This window comes from Urocitellus parryii, chromosome 5 (assembly GCF_045843805.1).
Source record: "Urocitellus parryii isolate mUroPar1 chromosome 5, mUroPar1.hap1, whole genome shotgun sequence".
In the NCBI taxonomy this organism is placed as follows: Eukaryota; Metazoa; Chordata; class Mammalia; order Rodentia; family Sciuridae; genus Urocitellus; species Urocitellus parryii.
In genome coordinates this window covers 83,921,941-83,947,847 of record NC_135535.1, presented here as the reverse complement: position 1 = coordinate 83,947,847, position 25,907 = coordinate 83,921,941, and the positions used below count along the sequence as shown (strand labels likewise).

At 39.4% G+C, this 25,907-nt stretch overlaps 2 protein-coding genes across 13 annotated transcripts in view; one reads left to right on the top strand and one right to left on the bottom strand.

Annotated features, from left to right (window-relative positions):
• The window catches only part of Ppfibp1 (PPFIB scaffold protein 1), a 208,844-nt gene that overhangs the window by 69,598 nt on the left and 113,339 nt on the right, over positions 1-25,907 (top strand). The gene's annotated exons all lie outside the window — the stretch shown is intronic.
• LOC113185280 (uncharacterized protein C12orf71 homolog) lies at positions 18,599-19,150 on the bottom strand. The gene has a single exon (XM_026392364.2). It carries the CDS (start codon positions 19,148-19,150, stop codon positions 18,599-18,601), a length of 552 nt encoding a protein of 183 aa, XP_026248149.1.

The window sequence follows — 25,907 nt, the reverse complement described above, 5'->3', positions numbered from 1 at the left end:
AAGGAGCATGTCATCAGTCATTCAGATGGTAGATGTGTACACAGTGCTGTGTGAACTCAATAGTGTCAGTGCTCTTCCTGGCATGGGTGTTAGTAGAAGCGTTTTGGGTTGTGTTCTTTTTTTTTTTTTTTCTTTCTTGGTACTGGGAATCTAACCCAGGGCTTTGAGCATGCTAATCAAGCACTCTACCATAGAGCTACATCTCTAGCCCTTTTTATTTTGAGATGGGGTCTACAGGATCTTTCTAAATTACCTAGGTTGGCCTTGAACTTGTAATTCTCCTGCCTCAGTCTTCCAGGAACCGGCATCTTGTACCTGGCCTTGGGTTGTGTTCTTAATAAGAACATGAATCAATCCTTCTAATACTTAGCTGTGGTAACAACCAAGAAGGAAGTTAGAGAAACATTTCCATGTTTGAGAGGTAGCTTGAGTACCTAGATGGAGAGTTAAAAGATCTGCTGTTGAGTTCTAGCTTCTTCAAGGATTTCCTCTGTGAACTTAATAGATTAGATTAACTCAGCAGGAAACAATTATTTTTAAGCCAACTGTGTGGATAGGCCTGATGCTCACTCTCAAGGTCTCCTTCCATGGATTTTTTTTATCCAAGTGTCTTACACATGGAAGAAAATGGGTACATCATAACTGGATAGCTTGATGGAGCAGTTGTCACTAAGTGGACACACCTGTGTAATTGCAACTCAATTAACTGAACCTTTGCAGTACTCTAGAGTCCCCTTTCCTTCCTGTTCAATAGTAACCATTATTCTGCTTTTGGTTAGTTTTGCCTGGTGTTGTTTTGGTACTTGGAGTTGAACCTACCACTGAGATATACCTGCCTAGCCCTTTTTGTTTTTTATTTCAAGACAGGGTCTTGCTAAGTTGCTGAGGCTGGCTTTGAGCTTATAATCCTCTGCCTTGGCCTCCTAAATTACTGGGTTTATAGGTGTGTACCACCAGGCCTGGCTAGTTTGCCTATTTAAAAAAAATTTGTGGAGATATAAATATATCATACAGTATATCTGTTTTATTTTGCTTATTATGTTTGAGCAGCTTATCCATAATATTGCACTTAGTTTATTTTTTTTTAATTCCTCTTGTTTAATGGTATTATGTGTCTGTTTTATGGTTGCTGGACATTTAGGTAGTATCTGGTTGAACATGTTACTCATAGGGCTCCTACAAATATTTTGTGTGTATCTTTTGGTGATGATGTTACTCCTAGGGCTCCTACAAATATTTTGTGTGTATCTTTGGTGATGATTTGTTTAGGGACTACCCAATAATTTAGGTTCAGCAGCTTTCTGGAGTGATGTTGGAATAGACTTCTCTGAAAGCAGAGGAGCTGATTTTAGATAGAGCCAACTGAATTGCCTGCTTCCAGGGCATGTTCTAAGCATGCTCACTCATCAGGAACGGATGAAGATGTTTTCATAGGTTATTTGGGGAAGTGGCCAGGTATCTGAATAATTTGGTGAGGCTGTTCCCTTGGCAGAGAAGGGTTTTGGGTCTGTGGTATAGGAAGGAATTACAAAGGGGAAGAGAAAAGAGATTCCGAAGGCAGATGTGTCTGGACCACCTTAGAAATTATCAGGACTTCTGCAAACAAGATCAAGAACCTGGGAAAGTGACAACCCAGGAGAAGACTCAACTTAATGAATCCTGGTGAATCTAAAGAGATGAACAGAGAAATAAAAATAGATTTGGTCAGGCAGGCTGGAGCTCAGAAGGAGCTCCCAAGGTGTTTCCTGTACAAATTCATTACTTTTGTTTTAAGGAAGCTTTGACAAAATAGTCCCTATAATCTAAATCTTTAGTTGAGCATAAACATAGCAAAATTATTGAATGGGGAAAAATGTATTTTTTTAAACAAATGGGGGATGTGAATATAGGGACTTTGCTGTGAGATTGTTCTACCTTCAAGCCCCAGCTCTTTCATCTTCTTGTCCTATGACCTCTCAAGTTTGGCTTCCTCATCTGTAAAATGTGACTGTTAATATGCCCACCTGTAAGTATCATGAATTTGCTGTGACAACTTATTGCAAAGGTGTCAGCAGCGTATCTCTGGGCACACAGCAATAGCATTTAAATCACAGTTATCATTTTTAGTATTTTTCCCACTCTTATTTCTTTTCTTTTTTTTTTTTAAAGAGAGAGTGAGAGAGGAGAGAGAGAGAGAGAGAGAGAGAGAGAATTTTTAATATTTATTTTTTTTTTTTAGTTCTCGGCGGACACAACATCTTTGTTGGTATGTGGTGCTGAGGATCGAACCCGGGCCGCACGCATGCCAGGCGAGCGCGCTACCGCTGAGCCACATCTCCAGCCCCCACTCTTATTTCTAATATCTGTATGACTCTGTATGGTGCTTTATAAGAATTTTCAGATACTTTTTAAAAAATATGAGACTCTTTGCTTCTTATGTATGGTGAATGCTAACTAATATATTTTTCTACTTGCCTTACCTTAAAATGAAACTTGGAGGAAGGATGAAGGAAACGTGTTATCCTTGGTGTATCCTTCTGCAGGGTGAGCCAGTGCAGATGCTCTTGTTTGTCTGCTTTGCTTGGTTAGTTCAAGAAGAAGCCAGTGGGGTTGAGAATCAACAAGAAAGTAGGGCTATTTTACACAAAGGAAAAATTTAATTTTATGCATTATATTCCTCTAACTCATGCTGGCATTCTGTATATGAGTGTCCTAATGGATAAAGGTGCTTGGTGAGGCTCTGTGGGTGGCTGACTCTGAAGACCATGGCAACTTCAGAGTGTACGTCCTAGTTCCAGTTGACTGTGCTTGGTGACCTCTTGAGACCACTGTGGGTAAGGTCTGGACCAGTCCTGCGACTGTGGTATGTAGATGAAGATTGAGTTTGTCCTCAGTGAGACTGTCAGCTAACAAACGAATAACCCGATGTTTTAAAAAGCAGATTTGTAGAGATACTTAAGTCAAAGAGAACATTGACCCAAACTCTGATTTTCTAGTTCTGGCTTCCCTACTGTCATTATTTAAACTTGCTGGGCGTCATTTCCTCATCTGTAAAATAAAGACGCTGGTTTTGGTTGAGACTTTGAAGCAGAGGCAGATTCTGTGAATCCCCCAAATGTAATCTCTAATTTGGGAGGTATTTATATAATTTGGGAGGTATTTATATTTTTCTAGATGCTGGATTCTTTCACAGATCTGTCCTATATCAGAAGTTCTTATGACACTAGATTGTGGTACTTACGACAGTAGGAGAAGTAGTATTAAGATAGGACCTAAGTTTACAAAATAGTTTCCACAAGCACATAGAAAACCATATAACCATATAGTTAAGACTTTCTGAAGGCTCTGAGTATATGCAAATTCATTTTCACACTGATATTTTCTTTAATCAGTTCTAACACACACAATCAATTCATTAAAATGCACATATGTTTCTGTCTGAAATATGTAAATACATATATAAGATATTGCAATTGGACATGGCATATTTAGATTATGGAAGCTACATTAGGACTCTGTATTTAAATTCTCAGTCCCCATACTGTCATTACAGTCAAGAATCTCCCAAATAAAAGTTGGGTTCGTTTTGTTATTTAGATGTTGAAGAAAATATTTATTAAAAAGCAATACTTAAAATTTAGAATTTAAGTTAAATATTAGATTAGTGGAATTAATAAAATAAAAATAAATAATAGTGTTCTCACTTAATTACTTTTAAGTTCTGAACTTTATTTTCTTTCATACAGAGGTATTTTCATGAAACTGATATCATATAGGAAAGCAATTAAACAAAAAACTTCAGAATCTTTGTACTGTCAGTGTTCAGGTGTTCTAGCAACTGGCAAAAAGATGAAATATCATCTACCTTGGAGCATGTGCTTTTGAGGCTGGATGGACCCATGCACAGGAATGAGGTGGAGAGCTTGTCTTGCTTTATCCCTGCCTGGTCTTCACTAGGCTGAGGAAGGTTGTGGGATTGTGTAGTTAGTGCCTCACTCAGGCCCACCTTGTAGGCAGGCATCATAGCCCCTGGCTATGAAGATGATATGATAATATCATTTTCAAGGAAAAGCACCTGCCATAGCTCTGTCCATTTGTGCTCTTTTCTCTGTTGCAGTCTTTATTACTTTAATTATTACATGGGCTTGAATTTTCTATCTTTTGCGGGCCAAACATTCTTTATATTAAGCATTTTATACAAAAATTTCTGCAAATACAGGCTGAACATTCTCAATCTGAAATCCAAAATATTCCAATATCCAAAATATTTTGAGCATGGTACTTTCACATTTTGATTTTTTAAAAAAATATATTTAGTTGTAGATGGATACAGTACCTTTATTTTATTTGTTTATTTTTTAAATATGTTGTGCTGAGGATCGAATCCAGGGCCTCACACTTGTGAGGCAAGTGCTCTACCACTGAGCCCCAACCCCAGTCCTCACATTTTGAATTTTGGAGCATTTTAGATTTTGCATTTTCAGACTAGGGATGCAGAATTGGTAAAGTCTACGCAAATATTCCAAAATCCTAAAAGCTTAAAAATCTGAAATTCATCTGATCTTAATGTTCAGGATAAAGGATACTCAATCTGTGTTTCTCTGAGATGGCAGTCTTATTTGAAATTGTGTCACACAAGGTTTGTCTTGTGTTTAGTTTTTTCATTATAGCTTGAGACAATGTGTAAATGAATTTTTTCATCATTATAACTCACAAAAGGTTTTCCTTTCCCCTTTTCTCCGTCTAGTGATCTCTTTTACCAAATATCTAGGAACATCTTTATAATCAAATGCAGCTTTTGACTGAGGGTATGGATGGAGTTTGAGAGCTGCTAGTACATTTGCTCATCTTGCCAAGGCTATGGCAGTCTTATGATTTTTAACTTATTCAGAAATTGACATTCAGGGACTTTGATTTTTTTTTTCCTCTGTATGAGGCACTGGGTTCAATTCTCAGCACCACATAAAAGTAAATAGATTTTACACTAGAGTGTAAGTGGAACAGAGAGAGGAATAGGAAGAAACAGAGACAGTTTATATGTTTGACAGATAATCAGGTGTGTGCTGTATAACTGGAGAGGTGGTTTTTTTTTTTCTTTCATGTCACCATGCAGTTATACATTTAATTAGGAGACCTTAGTATCTTTGTGGTTTCTAGTTGTAAGTCTATAAACAGTTTTTGAGAAAGGGGAGAGTCCAAGGGAATTTTGTTTTACTAAGTGGACTTGTGGTTTAATATTATTGCATTTTTGGAAGACCTAGGTTCTGACACTAGAGCTTCCATGCGCCAAGGCCCTCCATTGCTTCCAGAGAAGAGAAGTGGGGAAAGGATTTTAATAGTTCTTAAATCCATTATTTAGGAGTAACTCAAGGCTCTGAGCGTCTTAAGTAAAGAAATGAGTTTGGGTCCCCTGGGAGCACTCAGTGGTCCTTTAGTATTGTTGTGCTATCTTCTCTTGGTCAAATCACATTACAGAGTTTCTTCAGCCAAGAGGAGAGTTAAATTAAGGATATGTCAGTTTACAGCCTTTGTAGCATTATTCCTCTGGTCTCTAGGGAAAACGTAACATGTCATCTCTGTAGAAATTATGGCAGCTTTTGGGTTGAAAAAGCCTTGACAGGTTCCTGGTACTCCTACCTTGAACTAGTTTGTAAAAGCATGAATTGTCATTGTACCATCAGCTTTTCTCGTTTGTGTGTTTGTTTTATACTTCATTTCTTTGCCTTTGTAGTGGTAATTATGTGCTTGATTTTTAGATACTTTGGTCATTTGATTCTGTGATATTTAGAGATTTTAGAGGGCATTTTGTCCTATATTTATTTTGGATCTAATTTTTCTTACCCTTGATTTCTAATTAGTTGTTTCTCTTCTTTGCCTTGGTCTCAACTTGCTTGGAAGTTTTTTAGACAGTTTTGTATTTGGGTGACTATTTTGTTCAACAAATAGACATTATCTCAGCCTTGGGGGAGAGTTAAGAAGATGTAGGATGGAACTTTCCACTAATGCTTTGGTATTGTATATGTGGGATTCCTCAAGCAAGGAAGCAGCTTCCTATGTCCTGACATCCGGAAGTGGTTTCTTGCTTGAGGTTAGCTTTTATTAAGGGAAATATAAACTCAGAGACATTCTCAAATGTTTTGGATGGTTTGGTAGAATTTAAGTTGTCTTATTCTTTATATATTTTTAGAAATTACAGAATAAATTATTCGCTTACAAAATGGGACCTTAGGATTTTCATGCTTGTTCCAGGAAAATCTAGTACATGAGAACTAGCCGCCAAGGGCAGAAAATGCCAAGAGTATGAAGAAAGAAACAGACAAATCCGGGATTACTCAAAATGCAATTTATTAGGGACTTAGGGATAGAAATATGTCTTGGGAGGCAGCAAGATAGGAGGATCCCAGCAACTTGAGAAGGGGTTTTTATGCTAAACTAGAAAAAGGTAGCTTGTGGCCAAGCAGAATGTATCTGGGCTTTGTCAAAAAACAAAAACAAAAACAAAAACAAAACAAAACAAAACCAACAGAAAACCCAAACAATTACTGATATTTCCAGTGTCAACTAAAAAAACAGTCTAGGGCTGGGGTTGTAGCTCAGTGGTAGGGCACTAGTCTACCATGTATGAGGCACTGGGTTCAATTCTCAGCATCACATAAAAGTAAATAGATTTTAAAAAGTATTATGTCCATCTACAACTAAAAAAAATATTTTTTAGAAAAATAGTCGAGTTATTAATGGCTGACCCAAAGTCCCCAGGTGACTATCTTCATGACTGTTTATAGGGTTTGCTCTGTGTGCCAGGGTCACCCAGTGGACAAAATGGCACTTATTACCAAGATAGCTGGATCTCTGCAGTTGTCTGCATTGGTCTTGTCAAGGCCTAGATTGGAGCACCTGTGTGATTGAGGTAGTTAAAAAATCAAGTCTCAAAGACAAAATAGCCACAGTGGTCTTACAAGAGAGAACAGCAGAGGCCTTCCCTGACCCACAATACCCGCTGGCTTGTTGGACTCCTTTTCCCTCCTTTCCTTGGTAGCCAGGAGAGTAGCCAGTTCTGTGCAAAACCAGAGGGACAGAGGATACCAACTACTTCCACCAAAATGTTACAGGTTCCAGTGGGTGATTTTTGTTTCCTTACTTTGTGGCGCTATTGAAATCCTCAGAATGTAGAGCTGAAAACAAAACAAAATAAACAAAGAAACCAGTGTACATGACTGGGTTTTTGTTGTGTTTCCCTAGGTGTAATCAGTTGCTGCTGGTGTGTGTGTGTGTGTGTGTGTGTGTGTGTGTGTGTGTGTGTGTTTGTATGGTAGTTTTGGTCCATAAAGTCACTATGAACCCTGAATTACAGAGTACTTCTCTTAGGGGAAATATAGAGTTAGTCCTGCCCACCTCAGGTCATGTGTTTGTTAACTCATCAATACATAACCTTGTTTTATGGGTGTTTCTGTTTAGACACTCATATTTAACTATTGAATCATTAACATGGACCTCATGGCCACCTGCACTATACAGTGCATGCCTGAATGAAGTTTGTCTAACATGTATTTTGTCCCTGAGGTACAGGGCAGCCTTGCCCTAGGAACATTGGATAGCATTTGAGTACCATGCTTGAAGGCTGTTTTAAACAGCAAAAGTTTCAACAAAAAAACTCAAAAATGTGAAAAACATGACACAGGATAATAGACTGTGAAAAGGACACATAGAATATGAGGGTTGAGCATTGTGTTGTTCTACCTCAACTGGGAACATATGTGAGAAACTCCATGTATGTCTGTGAGTGACCATGAAAACACCTTTGTAGTGTGAACTGGGGATTGTAAATAAATTTTAGCAAGCAGGCAAATCCACAAATATTGACTGTATAAGTAAAGTGATTCCAGTTAGTGTGTCAGGAAACCTCCTTCATCTAACTCTATAGTTCATGTAGAAAATCAATCATTGAAGGCAAAAAGGAGTTACAAGCTGGTATAGCTAAACCAATTAATGTCCCAAGTACATTTTTTAATGGACTCACATAAGTGAAGACAGTCAAGGAGAATTTGACCAATAAATTATTATTTGTTGTTGTACAAATGGTAATTAGCAATACTACCAGGCTTTGGACAATACCAAAGATCAGAAATAGTAGTGTCTTAGAGCTGTTGTATTTTGAGGGTACCACAGCTGGGCCTGAGTGTAATAGAGAAGTACCATCAGCCATATTGAGAAAATGATTCTGTATGGAGAAAAACTACTTTTTGGCCAGGACTGCATCTGATTCCTCCTTCCATCTTGCCATGGAACCTGATTGGCAGGGTTTTTCCTCTGACGTTCTGGCTGCCAACTTTAATGTATTCCAGTCCTGTCCTAGTGCTGCTGTTTTTAGAAAATTCTCTCTAGAACACAGATTCGGGCATCCCAGTCTCTTGATTTTGCCTCTACCCTGGCCCAGGTTAAATTAAAAATTCCTTAATTATCTGGCTTCATCCTTCCACTACAGACTCTTGTTTGTTAGCATTGCACTGAAATATACCTTTTGTTCAAGCCAAGCTGGACTTTTTACACTTTTCAAAGTCTGCCTTTTAGGACTTCTGGACTCTGCATAGCCTTTTAAATTCAAAAGAGAGGATCACATACTAGTTTTTGCTCTGGCAGTTAGGAATATATGGTTATTCTTTTATTAGCTAGCTTTGTCTATTGTACAAAATTGCGCTCTTCTACCCAGGAAACATCTACACTATGCTACCTCCATCTGCTCCAATAAACATCTAGAGACTAGTGTAATGAGTAGGAGCAAGTTAACTGTTATAAGAGGAAGTAACATTCCATTTTAGATACTATTTGTTTAAATTATTTCCTGCAGATTAAACTTTTCATTTCACCAAATATTTATTGTGGAGACTCTATGTACAAGCAACTGGACAGGGGCTTTGGATCATGCAAAGATAAGCAGAACATAGGAGCTTTTCTGATGGGATAGAAAGATGTTGATGTGCATTTTTTTTTAAGACCACTATAAAATCTACATTGGCACACATAAAAGTAATGCTGTGGTGGCACAAAGAGGGTGAAATTAATTCCAACCTGCTGTGATCTACTGAGGGGCTTGAGTTTAACCTGACCCTTGAAGGATACATTTGAGAGTAGAGGAATAGCAGCGCAGACTGGAGAAGTAGCATGGTTAGGGTAGTAATTAGAAGAGGGAATCACAAAAGCAAAGGCACTGAGGTAGGAGGAGACAGGAAGTTAGTGCTGTGAAGGTTCTGGAGGGTTAGGGATGAGGCATGGGTATTATGAAATAAGACTGAAGAAGTGTGACAGGATTCAGTTGTAGAGAGATTTATTGGCACTTTGTTGGAATTTATAGTTGTTAGGTGCTTTGGCAGATTTTTACAACAAAGGAATCATGGGGCAGCAACTAGCAGCAGCTAGAATTTGTAAGCACTTCCTGTGTGCCAGACACTTTTACTAAATACTCATTTTTACCTTTTGAGGTTAATGCTGTTGATATTGCAGTTTAATAGATGAGGGGACAAAGCCCAGAGAGGTTACATAACTTCCTCAAGATTCATAACAATAAGTGATGGGCTTGGGATTGAAGCCCAAGAAGTCTTATATAAGAACTTGGGTTTTAACCTGGATTCAAAATATGAGATTCAGTAATTCTCTCAACTTTCAGTTATTTGCAAAGTGTTCAGTATATATGAATGTGTACTCTTGTTTAAGAGAGGACCTGAAGCTTTCGTCATTTAATAAGTACATAGCATACACTGTTGTTAAAGACCACAGCACAGAGGGGCTACCCTCTCTCCCTCCCACAAGTCCCCAGTGTAGACAGTACAGGATCTGGGGGCTCTATGCCTGAGGTTGGAAGAAACACAACAATCTAGTAGTGCTCAAAATAAAAGGAAATGTCAAAACAATTTGCAGGAATTATTAGTATTATAAGTGTCGGGCTGTTCCTGATTTGTGAGAAACAAAATGTAAGTGCTTTTCAAGGTAGACATAAGACATTGAGGCTTTGAAACTGATGATAATTTGAAAGGGCAGGGGACTTACCTCCCTACTGGGTAAAAATTGTTCTTTTTAAATCTCAACAAAAGCTAAATAAACTCCTCAATCGTGGTGCAAGTCTGCTCTCATCTGGACCATTTTGTCTTTTTACAGTTAGGACTTGAGAGATAAGTACTTACTAATCCGTGAGACCGAAAATTCCTTACAGTCAAGGAATCCAAAGGTAGGTAGGTCCCAAAATGAATCAGTGAAGCCATATTAAAGAACTGCCCGATTTATATCACTTGAAATCAAATTAATGTCCATGTCTTCATGTTTTAAATATAAAATGTTTTTATATTTTGAATATGTATATCTAAAATATTGTCACACAGGTGGAACAAATACATTTTGATAGCAGAGATGTGGATTCTTTTACTTACTGAAGCTTTTCGTGATATTTTCCTCATCTTTGCTTTCTGATTTTTCTCTCTATGTTTGTATTTTTTTCCTGGACTACTTGGAAGTAAGTTTCAGGTATCACGACACTTTACCCTTAAATACTTCATCCTAAATTTCCTAAGAACAAAACACATTCTCTTATATAGCCATAATGTTATTGCACCCAATAAATATTCAGTCATCTTATCTATTAATAAACATTTGATCTTATCTAATGCTCAGCAGGCATTCAGATTTTACCAATAATAGCAAAAATGTCCTTTACCTGTAGTCTTGTCTTTGTTTGCTTTGTGGGTTTGATCAAGGGTTTGGTTTGCTGGACATGGTGATGCAAACCTATAATCCCAGCTACTCAGAGGCTGAGGCAGGGAGATCACCAATTAAGAGACAGCCTGGACAATGTTGTAAGACCTAGGTCTGAAATTTAAAACAAAACAAAACAAAACAAAACAAAACAAAAAACCTGTCAAAAATCAGAGATAGTAATCATTTGTCGTGTCTTTTTAACCTCTGATATGACCTGTGTTGTCTTCCTGCCTCTTGTGCTTCTTCTTATGTTACATGACATTAACATGTTTGAAAAGTCTAAGACAGTTGTCTGATGCAACGTCCTGTAACCTCAATTCATCTGACTGTTGGTGTCCTCATGACTAGATTCAGATCAAACACTTTTAGCAAGAATGCACTGCTTTGCTCAGAAGGTGTATGATACTGGCTAGGCCAAGTTTACTCACTTGCCTAACCTGCTATTATTCATCAGACCTCTCCATTGTAAAGATGCCTAATCCCCTCTAGAACTAGAAGGTAATCTGTGGGACAGTTCTTGGATCTTGCGCATGTACTGTCCCTTGACAATCATTTGCCCAGTGGCTTTGGCACCCAGTTTTGATCCTTACGCGGATCAGTTATGTTGGTTGTTCCAAGATGGTACTAACAGTATCTGAAGTCACTTTATTGAAGAAAAAAATTTCCTTTCCACTGCTAGGAAAAAATCTAGGCCTCAAAGACAGAGTGCAGTAGAGTTGATAAAAATGAAACTTGAGAATGAACATCTAGACATATATTAACCACTAAGATGTCAGAAGCATTTTCTTGTTCTTTGTAAGGGAATAGACAGGAAAGTCGGAGTCGGGGTGAATGAGAGCATATGCTCTGGTCCTATAGAAATGTATATTTAAAATAATAAATCTTCATTGATGCGGATGAGAAAAGCTAGGTAAATTGCCATTCTTATTTCTCCTAGACTGAGAGAATTCACCAGTAATGAGATTTTAAAATTAAAATTAAAATTTAAAATTTTCTTTTAAAAGCCACAATCTAAAAAGATCCCCACTTGAATATACCTAGTTCTCTATCAGACCTATTGTATTGAAATCCAGTAAGCATTAAAACCATATAATTCCTTTGAAAGCTGAGGGGAAAAAAGGAAATTGTTTAGTAAGGAGACTTCTTGATGCTAATAATCTTTTGGGGAGTTTATACTTAGGCCTTTGTACTCATTCTGCTGGTGATGGGTTCAGTGAGTGTTATCTGATGAGGATTTTCTTTCACCTTTGAAAGCAAAGCATTGTACTATATTTGTTGGGGTATTAGGGGATAGTAGAAAAGATTGATTCCAGGCAATGCTGTATAAAACCTACACATTCAGCTTGAAATTAGAGACTATCCTGCATGCTATAAAGTTCCTTTACTTGCTTTTTTACAATGAGAAGACTTATATTTTGTTTCTTGTTTTTGTGGTGCTGGGATCTAACCCAGGGCCTCATTCATGCTAGGCAAAGTGCTCTACCACTAGTTACATACCCAACTCAAGACTTTTATTTTTGAAACAACAGTTCCTCCTAAGTAAACAAAACTGTTCTTTAATCTCAAAGTAAAGCTCTTAGCACTTTCTAGGAGTGAATTTATAATTTGCTTTATTTTTCTTTCCATTATTCTGAAAGAGGATTTTAGAAGTTCTTGTGTCCGTATAGATTAGATCCTGTGCATATTCTTGAGCCATGTATTCACATATCTGTTAAAGTCTGGAAAAAAGATTTTGCACCTATTTTGCAGATATGATTCAATGCTACATTTTCTTCTCTGGGATTCTGCCAAGCAAAAATCTGCATGACATAGGTAGATTATGATGTATTTATATTAGCCATACCAATTCTCAATACCCGCTACATTTGATTGATAAATTCCCTTGCTCATTCTGGCATATTATAGTGTCATTATGGATTCTAGACTATGAATATTGAAGTTAATACCCAGCTAATTCAAGCAGCTGAGCTGATGGTCTTCAGGGTTGAGCTTCTCACTTGAAGGAATGATTTTACTTTTTACTCATGAGATAGTGAATCCCAGAATTTATTGGTTAATTTGATTAGCATGTCCTTGGCAATTACATCATTCTTGAGAGTCTGAAAATTATGGCGAAGCAGTTCTTTTTTAGTGATCACTTCCAATTTGCTCTCAGTCTTTTTGACACTTGCACTGGCCTCCTCCAGCTGCAGCCCCCACCCCATGTGTGTGACACCAAGCACAGGACTTTGTTTGACACACAACTCAGCTTCATAATATATCTGACACTAAAATGAATAAGGAGGTACTGAAATGTTTCATATTTTAAAATATTTTGTTAAGCCTTACTTTATAATAAAGGTTAAATCATAGGGACAGGTTCATACCTGTCAGGTTTATACAACATGGAAAAATAAACACAAATATGTAAAAAGTCTTACTGAAGAACGGGACTTCTTATTAAATGTATGAAATCTTCTTGAAATTATTATCATCATTATTATTTTGGTACAGGGGATTAAACCCTGGGGCTCTTAACCAGTGAGACATGTCCCTAGTCCTTTTTTTTTTTTTTTTTTGTACCTAGGATTGAACTCAGGGGCACTCCACTACTGAGCCACATCTCCAGACCTATTTTGTATTTTATTTAGAGACAGGATCTCCCTAAGTTGCTTAGCACCTCGCTTTTGCTGATACTGGCTTTGAACTCGCGATCCACCTGTCTCAGCCTCCTGAGCCACTGGGATTACAGGCGTGTGCAACCATGTCCAGCTCCTATTTCGTTTATCTATCTATCTCATATCTATCTATCTATCCATCCATCCATCCATCCATCCATCCATCCATACATACCAGGGATTGAACTCAAGGGCACTCAACCACTGAGCCACATCCCCAGCCCAATTATTTTTTATTTTTTTGTATTAGAGACAGGGTCTAACAGTTGCTTAGCACCTTGCTTTGCTGAGGTTGGCTTTGAACTCAGGATCCTCCTGCCTCTGCCTCGGGAGCTGCTGGGATTAAGAGGTGTGTGAAACTTTGCTTGGCTCTCAGTTATTTTTAACTGACATTACATAATAATTATACATATTAAGGGGTACAGTGTGGTAATTTGATACATATATAAATAATGAGTAATGCTCAAGTCAGGATAATTAGCATTTACATCTCCTTAAACATCATTTTGTTTTGTTTTGTTTTGGGAACCATCAACGTCCTCTCATCTATTCTAGTTCTTCATTGTTTGTTCTTGTTCTTTATAAAATATATAATGAGGGTTGGGGTTGTAGCTCAGCGGTAGAGCACTCGCGTAGTATGTGCAAGGCGCTAGGTTCAATTCTCAGCACCACATAAAAATAAATAAACAAACAAATAAACAAATAAACATATTGTGTCCAACTACAACTAATATATATTTTTTATATAATATATATCACATATAATTTTTGTAAAATACATAATTTACATATAATATATATAATATATGTAATATATATGTAAATTATATAAAATAGATATAATTTATAAAAATATGTAATTTTTGTAAGCTATAGTCACCTTGCTCTGCTATAGGACAAGAGAACTCCTTCCTCCTGACTGTATTTTGATACTGATTATACAACCTCCCTCTATCCTTCCTTCTCCTACCCTTCCTACTCCTCTACTAATCAATCACTCTTCTAGTTTCTTCTTTTGGGAGATCAGCATATTTTAGCTTCCACATTAAGATCATGCAGTATTAACCTATCTATACATGACTTAGTTTTTACTTTGGACACTCTTTGAGTCATATCTCCATCCTTTCTCATTTTTTATTTTTTTGAGACAGGGTCTCACAAGGTGCTGAGGTTGGCTTTGAACTTGTGATCCTCCTGCCTTAGCCTCCGGAGGAGCTGGAATTACAGTCATATATCACTGTAACTGGTTTGGACGGTTTTAAAGTGATTCATTTTGGTTGAATTTTTTTAGAGCTTGACTTAATTACTAGAGAAAGAGCTAAAATAATAACAAAACTCTGGTTGCAGGATCTCTGAGGTCAGGAGACTCCATCTTTCTTTTAGACCTATTATCGTATTGAAAAGCACTGTAACAGTTCCATGCGTATTTGTTGAATATGTGTATTTGTTAAATTTGCAAATGAGGTTTTAAATTCATTTGTTCTCAATAGGCTTCTCAATCTGCAGTTCATCCTATCATTTGATCTTCTTCTGATGGCCATTTTCTCTTTTCTTTTTCTTTCTTTTTTTTTTTTTTGTACCAGCGATTGAACCCTGGGGCACTCCACCAATGAACCACATCTCCAGACCTATTTTGTTTTTTATTTAGAGACAGAATCTCCCTAAGTTGCTTAGCACCTCACTTTTGCTGAGACTGGCTTTGAACTCGAGATCCACCTGTCTCAGCCTCCTGAACCACATCCCCAGCACTTTTTAAATATTTTATTTAGTGTTGCTAAGTTGCCAAGTCCCTCGCTAATCTGCTGAGGCTGGCTTTGAACTCTTGCTTCAGCCTTTCTCCTCATTACTCTTAACCCTAGATATCAGTCACTTTTGATGTAAGGAAAAGCAACTCAATTTAAATTTGTTGTGTTTCACTTATAAAGAATTGTTTAAAAAAAATTGAGAGCTGTAGGATGTATTGAAAGCATTTTGAAGAATTACATAGAGCCAGAGAGACAGATTACTGTGGACTAGGCACAGTGTTTGGATTTCAGTCTTTAGGTAAAATAGATTTATAGGAGACCTGGAAAGTACAAGTCATGCTGTGGGGACCAGAAGAAAGGGCATATAGCCAGCTTTACCTAGAATGACCACTGTTGGTCTACAGTAACCCTAGATCAAGTACTTGAACGATGAATTGCCCAGGCAGTCTGGGAAAAGAGAAGGAAATCTCAGTAATTTTGTGTGATGGTCTATGAGAAGCGAGAGTGTCCTCTAGGGGAATTGGGTGAGTAGAGATTAAAAGCAGATGTGGAAGAAGAGAAGGGCAGGCATTGTACATGTGACTAGAGGTAGTGACACGCCACACTTTGGGAATGAGGCACACAGAAAGGATGAATATTAGGGACAAGTGTGGTGATGGAGCTGCAGGTGTTGGTGAAGTAAAAGAGCAAGAAGACAGAAGGGGAGGAGTATATTGAAGTGATCTAGTGAAATGGGATAGAGTTCTCAGATAGGTGGGGAAAAGACAAATCTGGCTTTGAAGAGACTTGTGTGACCTTGGGCAGGCACTGTATTGGTCAAAGGGCCCTATTCTTTGATCTTTTTCATCCCCTTTCTGTTGTCTTTCCTGGGCCATATCAGCCACACGTCTCTCACATGTGTGATTAGCCAGACATGATCTCACCTCCACTCCCATGTATTTGGCAGCATAAAGTCCTCTACCTCTAACTACCATATTGCTACCTTAGGGAGCCTCATGTATGAAAAACTTGAAATTCACCTTTCCTGTACTGAATTTCTTCCTTCAGCATCCTCTGTATGCCTCCTACAGACTACTCTCACATACAACCATTTATGGTCATATGTTTACGTGGCTTTAACTCTTAAATAAAGAGCTCTTTGAGCCCAAAGATCTAGGCATCTTTTTTGGTATGTTAAGGTAGTAGGGCTTCAGACATTTCTATGTGCTCAATGTTTGGGGAAAGGAGGAAGGAAGGAAATGAGAGGTTGGGATTGAGGAAAGGAAGGCAGGCCTTTGAGAATAAACACTCATATGCTTTTCACTTGAACTCTGAAGGTCCCACAGGGTGGTAATAGAAGCTGGAGGAGGAGGACCTTTGGGGGAACCTATGGTGAGTGAGGAAGATGATGGTGAATTGGCAACACAGGAAGAATCAGAAGAATGAGTCAAGCTTCCTAAAAGAAGTTGACTGGTAGAGGGAATTTTAATGACACTTGCAAAGGGATTTCAGAGACAACCTCACAATGGATTGAGGGAATACTTGGTTAAATCAAGTTCTGCTGAAAGAAACCTAACCTTGGTAAAATGGCTTCAATGAGAAAAATAGCTTAAGGAGAGTTGACTCCAAATCTCTCCCTTAGATACTCCTTAAATCAAGACTAATGGAGAGATCCTCAGGCACATGACCACCACCACCACCAACAGCATATATGAAGTGCCTGCTTTGTCTGATTCGTTCTCCAAAGAACCCTGTGAAGTCTGTGGCCCCATCTGCCTCAAGAATGAAGAAAGGCAGGCTTAGGGTGGTTAAGAAGCATTCCCAGCCCTCATCTTTCTCTTCTTATGTAGGCCACTTATGCCAGCCAACTTGCTAGAACTGACCAACATGCTAGAACCAGTCTGGTGCTCTAGGAACATCACAACTGCTTTTTTTTTGGGGGGGGGGGGCTGGGGGAGGTTACCGGAGATTGAACTCAGGGGCACTCGACCACTGAGCCACATTCCCCAGCCTTATTTTGTATTTGCCATTTCTGAGGCTGGATTTGAACTCATGATCCTCCTGCTTCAGCCTCCAGAGCCTCTGGGATTCCAGGCATGTGCCACCATGCCTGGCACACAAGTGCTTTTTGAGAATCTGAAACACTGTTGATTCCCTAGTGACTTGCTGCCCACTGCCACTTGCTCAAGAATCAGAAGTTCCTCTAAAACCATCCTGCCATGTGGGAATCTGATAGGTGTCCTGCTGCGTTGTGGCAGTGGGAAAATGAGTTAATGATAAAAAGAGGATAAAATGTATGAAATAATAAATAGATAAAAATGGGGGCAAATATAGTATGAAAGGATGGTGGGAGAGAGAAAAATTATGCCTTCTGTTTAGGAAGCATAATGACACCCAAAATATCCTGAGAATGAATTTCAGTTTTCTAGACAACATATGCACCTTTTTTTTTTTTTAAATTTTTTGTTTGTCAATGGACCTTCATTTTATTTGTGTGCCATGCTGAGAATCGAACGCAGTGCCTCACACATGCTAGGCAAGCACTCTACCACTGAGCCACAACCCTAGCTCCCAACATATGCACTGTTAGCCTAGGCCCATATGTTATGATGAAGTAGAGGATGATGTGGATAATATTTATTTTGTTTATTGGTAAAACATAAAACTTTGGGGACTATTCAATAGGGTCAAAATTTTAAAAATCTGGGGTTATAGGTTGTAGCGATTCAAGGGATTCTTGAGGTTTGATTTTCTTCCCTCTAAGGAAATATCTTTTCTTTGGCTTCAGCAGACTGGGGCTCTTGGTTGACCTTTCAGGGTGCATTCTCCCAGGTAGGGAAGAGAAGAGCCGTGTCCTGAGCCAGTGAAAGATGGACCGGAAGTTCAGACAGGATGTTGTTTCTGTGATGGAAGATGTGTCAGTCTCCTTTGGCTGCCCTGCTGAGACTGAGGGAGTCTTTGCAGTGCCATACACCTCGCTTATCATCTGTCAAGAGAACACACATGAGTTAGATACATGTAACCAGCAGCAGTGGAGTCAATATTTACTCATTTATGGAAATCTAATTTTTTAAATGAAGACAATGCCAACTGTAAATGCAGTTTTCAGTACTCCTTAATAATTAAACACACACACAGTTTTTTGTTTGTTTCATAAATATCAGCCCTTCTCTTTCTTCCTTTCTTCTCATCTCCCTCAGTGCTTCTTGGCATTTCCCTTACATATCCTCCCCAGCTCCTTCCTTGTTACTCTTCTCTCATTCTTCATCTCCTTAGACCCTGGGGTCACAACTGCTTCCTAGCAGGTAGAATGACTCCATGCTGTCCAACCTGGTACCCCCACTGGGTCTATCACTTGCTCTGCAGTGAGGCAGCTCTCTGCTCACTTCAATAAGTTCAACTTTCTCAAGCCTGGGTAGCATTTCTAGAAATTGATTTGACATTTTCATTTTCTGATGGTTTACCCTCAGGCAAGGCCTGACAAGTTTAATATTCTTATTGACTGACCTGATACATATTGAGAGGGAAGTAGCTGGAAGGTTGGAGATCTTCCTCCTGAGTAGATTGAGAGAGCACAGAGTCATCATCTGTGTCTTCTTTCTGATTTTCTAGAAATGCCTTAAGCTTTTGCATTAGATTGTCCAGTTTGCAGAGAGTCAGTTTTGTCCTCTCCTGTGGCCACTTTCCTATCCACTGGTTGTCTCCATTTAGATCTAAATTAGATAGTGAGTCTTGATGATCAGAGCCCATATCAACATCCCAGGCCAGTGAGATGGTTAGTTTGGAAAATATCTCTGGGTTGTCCTGAATTTGATCTCTTATCCCAATAGGCTTCCTTAAACTTTTGATCCCCCATGTCCCTTGGATGGGAGGGAGAAAGTGGCAGGAAAAACCTTCGGAAGTCAAGTCTTCACAGGAGGTTGTGTCTTCATAGGCAATACTGTCCTCATAGGGGAAATAGCCTACAGAGAGGCTCAGGTTGGATTCAGATTCAGAAATGCAGTCCTCTTCATCAGTGCAGTTGCTATTGGAGGATGAGTCTTCCATAGAGGCCAAGGGCTCAAACAGATCTCCCAGAACTCAGAGAACTTCAAAAGAAAAACACTTTAGATGATACTGGAAAATACTTTAGCAACAATTCCCATTGATTTTTCCATTTAGAACTATCCCACAGGCAAAAGAACATCCTTTGTTTGCACTCTTCAGTCAAGGGCAATTTTAAAGCTTTTCTTTTGAAACGTATTTTATTGTAAACTAGCTCTTTGTACTAAACATCTCTACCAGCTACATCTCATCCTTTGTCTTCCTGAGATGGAAAGAACTGCCTGTCATGCTGGGCATGGTGACGTACACCTGTGATCCTAGCTGCTTGGGAGGCTGATGCTGGAAGATTGAAAATTTAAAGCCAGCCTGAGCAACTGAGACACTGAGCCTGTCTCAAAATTAAAAATAGAAAAAAGGTCCAGGGATGTGGCTGAATGCCCCTGGGTTCCAAAACCAATCAACAAACCAAACAAACAGGTAGTTTCTTTTTGTTGTTGTTTTCCTATCATGTAGTTGTATAAAATTTGAAAAATACAGAAAAGTGGGAGGATGTAAACTACCATCCTTAATTACAATAACCTTCAGTAAAAGAGTTTTATGGTTTTCCTTATCACTTTTCCTTTTCTCTCAATGTACATAAATGTATATTGCATATATATTCATACATATATTTATAGATGACACATCAAGATAAACTGAGATTAAATTTTGTGTCATAGCTTGTAAGAAATACATTCGTGCCTATTCTGTAATTCTTAACTAGTTTCTCATTAGTGAGTCTTAGATAATTAACTATTAATGATCATTAGGTTAGGTGATCAATGACCCTTATATTATTAAGACTATTAACAGTAGTCTTATTCATGACAGTAAATCCTCTCATTCATAATTATCTCTTTCTTTATAGTCCTAATGGTTGGATCATTGGACCAAAGATCACAAACACATTAAATTCTTATGGTAGTTGATACTAAATTACTTTCCAGAAAGAGTATAACTATTTCAATACCCATCCTCCCATCATCTGATGGTATCTTTAGTCCAGCATTTTTCATGATGCCCCAGCAAATAAGTGTGGAAGAGAATACATACATGTTGCAGACTCTGATACGACCACCTTTGATAGCCACCCCCACAAAAAAGATGCTGCCAACTCCTTAGTCATAAACAATATATGAGAAGTCCTTCAGATCCCTCGTTGTGGTGGCTAAAATGTCCAACTGTCAGAAGTTTGTGTTCTGAGACTGTTGGCTACCGTGGCAACAGAGGAACCAAATTAGAGCCATTAAGTGTGGAAGGAGAAAAAGGGAATAAAAAAGCTAAGTACCCATCCACTTTTAGTCAGTTTTTGTGTTGCTATGACCAAAATACACAACAATAACAAGAACAACATAGAAGAGAAAAAGCTTTTTGGGCCTCATGTTTTCAGAGGTCTCAGTTCACTGGCCAACTACATTGCTGTGTACTCACAGCGAGGCAGCACATTATAGGGGGGGAAGAGCCTATGGTAGGAAAGCTGCTCAAGTGGTGGCAGAGAGAGAGACAGAAAGGGGCTGTCGGAAGAGCAACTTTCCAGGCCATGCCCCCATTTACCTATTTCCTCCAGTCTTGTCCCACCTGACTACAGTTCCCATTCAGTTAGTCTATTCAAATCAGCATGGACTGATTAGGTTACAGCTCTCATAATCGACTTCTTTCACCTCTGAATATTCTTACATTAATAGGAGTTTCTGAAGGAAATCTAGTACCCAAACCATAACATTCTGATCCTAGCCTCATGTAGCTCATTTCCAGTCTCACAATGCAAAGTGCTTTTAGATCCTATAGTCTCAACAGCTCTGGCATGGCCCTAAAGTCCAATTCAAGTCCAAAGGCTTTTCTGAGACTCAAGGCAAAGTTTTGGCTATAAGCCCCTGTAAAAGTAAAAAACCCAAGTTTTATATATCATTACAGTGGCACATAATAAACATTCGAAAAGGAAGGATGAGGAACCCCAAAAGAAGGTTTAGGGCCAAAACAAGACTGAAAACTTATTGGGCAAAAAAGATTCTCTAGCTCAGCATATAGCATCTAGGACACATGGCTGGGAGACATTGTTTCCAAATGACTTCCACAGATCTGCCCCTTCAGCGTTGCTGGTTGCAGCACACATAGGTATTTTTTAGCTGTAGCCCTCAGGTTTTCTTGTACACAGTCCATGTTAGTGGCATCTCTTGGTTCTTGTAATCTCTTAGTTCCTGGAATGTCCATTCAAAATTTGGCTTCGCCTTTACAGCTGTATAAGTTGAACTCTCAGGGACAGCCTGAGGGATAGGACCTGCCCCTCTTTTCCTGTTCTCCCATGCCTTCCGAAATCTTGGTGGAAGCATCCATTACCATATCTTGAGACTCCTGCATCAGTAGAACCAGCACCATGTGGATGATGCCAAGGTCTGCCTCCAGCTCATGCAATGCCTAGGGCCCCTGGGATGACAACTACAGTGGCCTGAGTGCATGTTTGGCTCTAACATGGTGAAATGACTTCCTAGACCCCCCCGTGTAAGCAGGTCCCCCATGATGTATTCTGAAAAGTGTTTCAACTTTTATACCCTACATTCTGTAGGGGATTTAGTTCCTGAAATGCCATCCAGGTATCTCTCTTATCTTCTGTGTGCACAGTAGTTAGCATCCCTTTAAGGGACGTTATCTCTTAAACAAGCACACCTCTTTCATCCCAGCTTTACTTGCACTTTTGTGGCCAAATGCCAGTTTTTAAACTCCTTTAGTTGTGCTTCTATTCCTGATTCTCACGGTAATCCTGGTTAAAAGCTTCCTGCAATATCCATGCCACCAACCAAATGTTGTAGTCCCTTGAAATTTCCTCTGCCAGATTAATTAGTTCATTACTTTTAAATTTAGCATCACACAATTCTTAGGACATGGGTAAAATATAGCCAAGCTCTTTGCCTGAATATAACAAGAATGACCCTAGTACAATTGTGAGTCAAGTTCTCATTTGTCTCTGAAATCTCATGAGCACATCCTCATTCTTATTTGCTTTCTGGTATACTGAGCTAGTCTCACCTATTGGACTCTATTCACAACCTTCTAAGGATTGCATCTCTAGCCTTGTTAGAATTGCTTCTGCAATCCATTTCCAAAGGATTTTGAACCACATGGTCAGGATAGTCACAGCAATAACCTCACTTCTCGGTATCCATTTCTATTTCAGTCACCTGTTGCATTTCTGTGACCAAAATGCCCAAGAAGAACAACTTAGAGAAGGGAACGTTTATTTGTGGTTTAAGGGTTCACAGGTCTGAGTGCATAGATGGTAGACTCATAACTCTGGGCTCAAAGCAAGGCAGCATATCATGTGGGAAGGGCCAGTGGCAGAGAGTTACTCAGCTGATGGTGGTGTCAGGAATCAGAGAGTAGGAAGGGACTACAGAAAACACAACCCTTGCCAGGCAAGCCACAAGAAAACCATGTCACCCACCCTTGTACCAATTGCCAAGAGTTACCACTCAGTTACTACATTCAAAGTAGAGTGGATTAATAAGGTTGTACTCTCATTCTCTAATCTACTAACTACTTAATTCCCTTGCATTAACAGGAGCTTTTAGAAGTCATCTCATATGCAAACAATAACACTTTTCCTTCCAAATATTTTGTACACATACTGTGAAGGGCTGAAGAGGGTCCCTCTCTAAGAGACAGGAGGAATGTGTGGGTGTATCACTTCCTTCCGGAAATGTGCTTTTCTAAGATGGCTCCTCTAACGAATTGAGAGCCTGTTTGGTGAAATGGATAGCAAAAGCCTATTATAAAACAGGGTGGTATATTTGACAAAAAATGTAAAAGTAATTTCAGGCAAAAATGAGGTTATATCATATAGCCTTGTTGGGAATATGATAGGAGTACCAGAAAGACATCCAAGGGCAGATGGTTTCTGACACAAGAATTTCTGCCATTATGTAAGTTACTGAGGTGAAACAGAGGTAGGGATGTGGGGACAGGCCACAGGTCAAGCAAGGGTGAGAAGATGAGAAACGACCTCCTGTATGCGGAAATGATGTGCAGTGTGGTATGTGGGTGGGTGTCAGTGAGGAAATGAAGGCCTTCCCCCACTGCCAAGCAGCCTGGATTTTGTTCTCTCAGTCTGTAAGGATTGTGGTATTCAGTTATCATGTACCTTCCTGAGGTACTCAAGATATATTGGAGGGTCGGACATGCTTTAAAAGACAACTTCCATCAGTTTGACTGTCTGCACATCCATGGTTGACCTAGTGGAAGTAGAAAGAAAGGATTCTTAGAGCAGGAGCCAGACTGCAGAGGCTTGAAGGACCAATGGAGGAAAACAAGTGGAAATAGTAAATGGGCTGTTGAGGAATGTCAGGGTGAGAGAGAGGGGAGGAGGAAGCTGTAGAGAATGAGTGTCCCCACCGCCTCCCCCAAATGAAGCGGAGTTTAGGAATCAATAGAGAGGGAAGAAGTTCCAAATGGGATGCCGAGCTTGTCCTGTGGAGGTGACTATAAGGGCCAGCATGGGAAGGTGTGTTGTAGTCAGAGAAGCATATCATCCCTTCATGTCAGAGGGAAGATAGCGACAGTGGGTGTGAAATGCATGGAGGGGTGCACAGTGGAGGGATCCTGCTCCTTCAGATATATCCAAGTAGGGCTTCTGCCATATTCCTGAAGTCAAAGTCATGTGTGTTTATACCATTTATGTCCACCTATTCTCTGTGTTAGATGTCCTTGTTCCCTTGTGCCCACATGCTATGTGTCTTGACAGCAGCTTCAGTACCGCGAGGTGTTCTAGTCCTTGTAGAAGCAGAGTTTTTCTTTTACTGGGGCACACCAAGGCTGTCAGCCCTCTTCTCTGGATCTACGCCATGGGCTGCTGGTTGTTTGACCACTGTCCCGCGCACTTTCCTTGCTGATGGCATCACAGAATGAAATGGATCTTGACTGACTCACAGCTCCTCAGTGAGGCAGTCTGGCCCCTTTGTCATCCCTTTGCCACCTGGCCCCTGGACATCCCGGTGCAGTATTCAACACAGTCAAGGTAATTACCCCATGCAACGCCTTGCAAAGTTGCGTTTTGGATGTGCAACCCTTTGTGCATGGTGCGAACACTTATGGTCTATTCTCTTAGCGAGATGATAGTGTATGATGTTTGTAAGCATGGCCACCATGCTGTATGCCAGCCCTCCAGAACTTAGTGGTCTGAGGGTACCAGTTTGACAATTTCAGAGAGCAGAGCAGGATAGCATCTCATTTTCAGTCCCCACAGTAGTGGGATCGTCCCTACAATACTCACATCTCTTTGTGAGAACCACTCTATTGGAGGAAAATCATTTGTAGCAGATCTTATGATAAAGGACATCAGTCTGGTGTTCACGGGCGACGGGGGGAGGAAGTGTGTGTGAACATACTGCTTGCAATTCATTTTATTTTCTGTACGTATGTGTATTTTTTTTAATTTTTGAATTTGTTTCAGTTAGCTGTACATGACATTAGAATGCATTCATGCACATTGATAGAGCATACGTAGATGGGATGTAATTTCTCATTTTTCTGGGTGTACATGTTGCAGAATCATATTGGTCATGCAGTCACATATGCATACAGTAATAAGGTCTGTCTCATTCTACTATCTTTCCTTTCCTCACATCCGCTCCCCTTCCCTCCCATCACTTCCCTCTACCTAATCTAAGGGAACACTATTTTTTCCCAGTGGGCCCATACCCCCTGCCTTGTTGTGAATTAGTAGCCACATATTATAGAAAAGATTTGGCCTTTAGTTTTGTGGGATTGGCTCATTTTGCTTAATATGATATTCTCCAACTATAACCATTTACTGGCAAATGCCATAATTTTACTCTTCTTTCAAGGCGAGTAAGATACCATTGAGTACATATACCACATTTTCTTGATCCATTGATTTATTGAGGAACACCTAGGTTGATTCCTCAGAAAATTGGGAACGGAACCATTATTTGACTCAGCTATTTCACTCCTTGGTTTATACCCCAGGACTTAAAATCTGCATAGTATAGTGATGCAGTCACATCAATGTTTATAGCAGCTCAGTTCACAATAGCTAGAGTATGTGTGCGGTTTTGATCGGTCATTCATGTGCTAACTACTATCTTGAATCACCAGTGGTCATGTTGATGTCTTTTTAAATACTGTCTATGTACAGAAGGTCTTTCAACCATTCGGGTTTTTTGGTTTGTTTGTTTGTTTGGTGTGTGTGTGTGTGTGTGTGTGTGTGTGTGTGTGTGTGTAAGTTGTAAATGAACACATATCATTTTAAAATTTATTTTTATGTGGCGCTGAGGATTGAACCCAGTGCCTCACCCATGTGAGGCAGGCGCTCTACCACTGAACTAGGGCCCCAGCCCTCAGCCATTCATTCTGTAAACCAACTATTTCTCCTAGGCATTGCTGGCATGAACCTCTTTTTAGCTTTGGTTGAATTCCTCAGGTTCTATGGCCAGGCTGTTGCGGGGTGGAGCCAGTTCCTTTATTATTACCTAGGTGAGAATTAAATGCCAGTCATTTCAACTTTTGCCAGACATACACAGTTATAGATAGCCTTTCTTCTTTCATTTCTGAAGTTCAGGGTCAGCATACTCCTTACTGAGTCTCATGGCGACTCTTGCAACACCAAATCCAGGCAACCTTTTGAACTCATCCATGTCCCTTCTAGAATATTTTCTGCATTGTTTAAAAACAGTTGAAAAGAAGTGGCCACCACTGTGTACCCACCCGA

Bases quoted from the DNA above. Each gene is read 5' to 3' on its own strand.
- LOC113185280 (XM_026392364.2), bottom strand. From the start codon at position 19,150: ATGGAAGACTCATCCTCCAATAGCAACTGCACTGATGAAGAGGACTGC.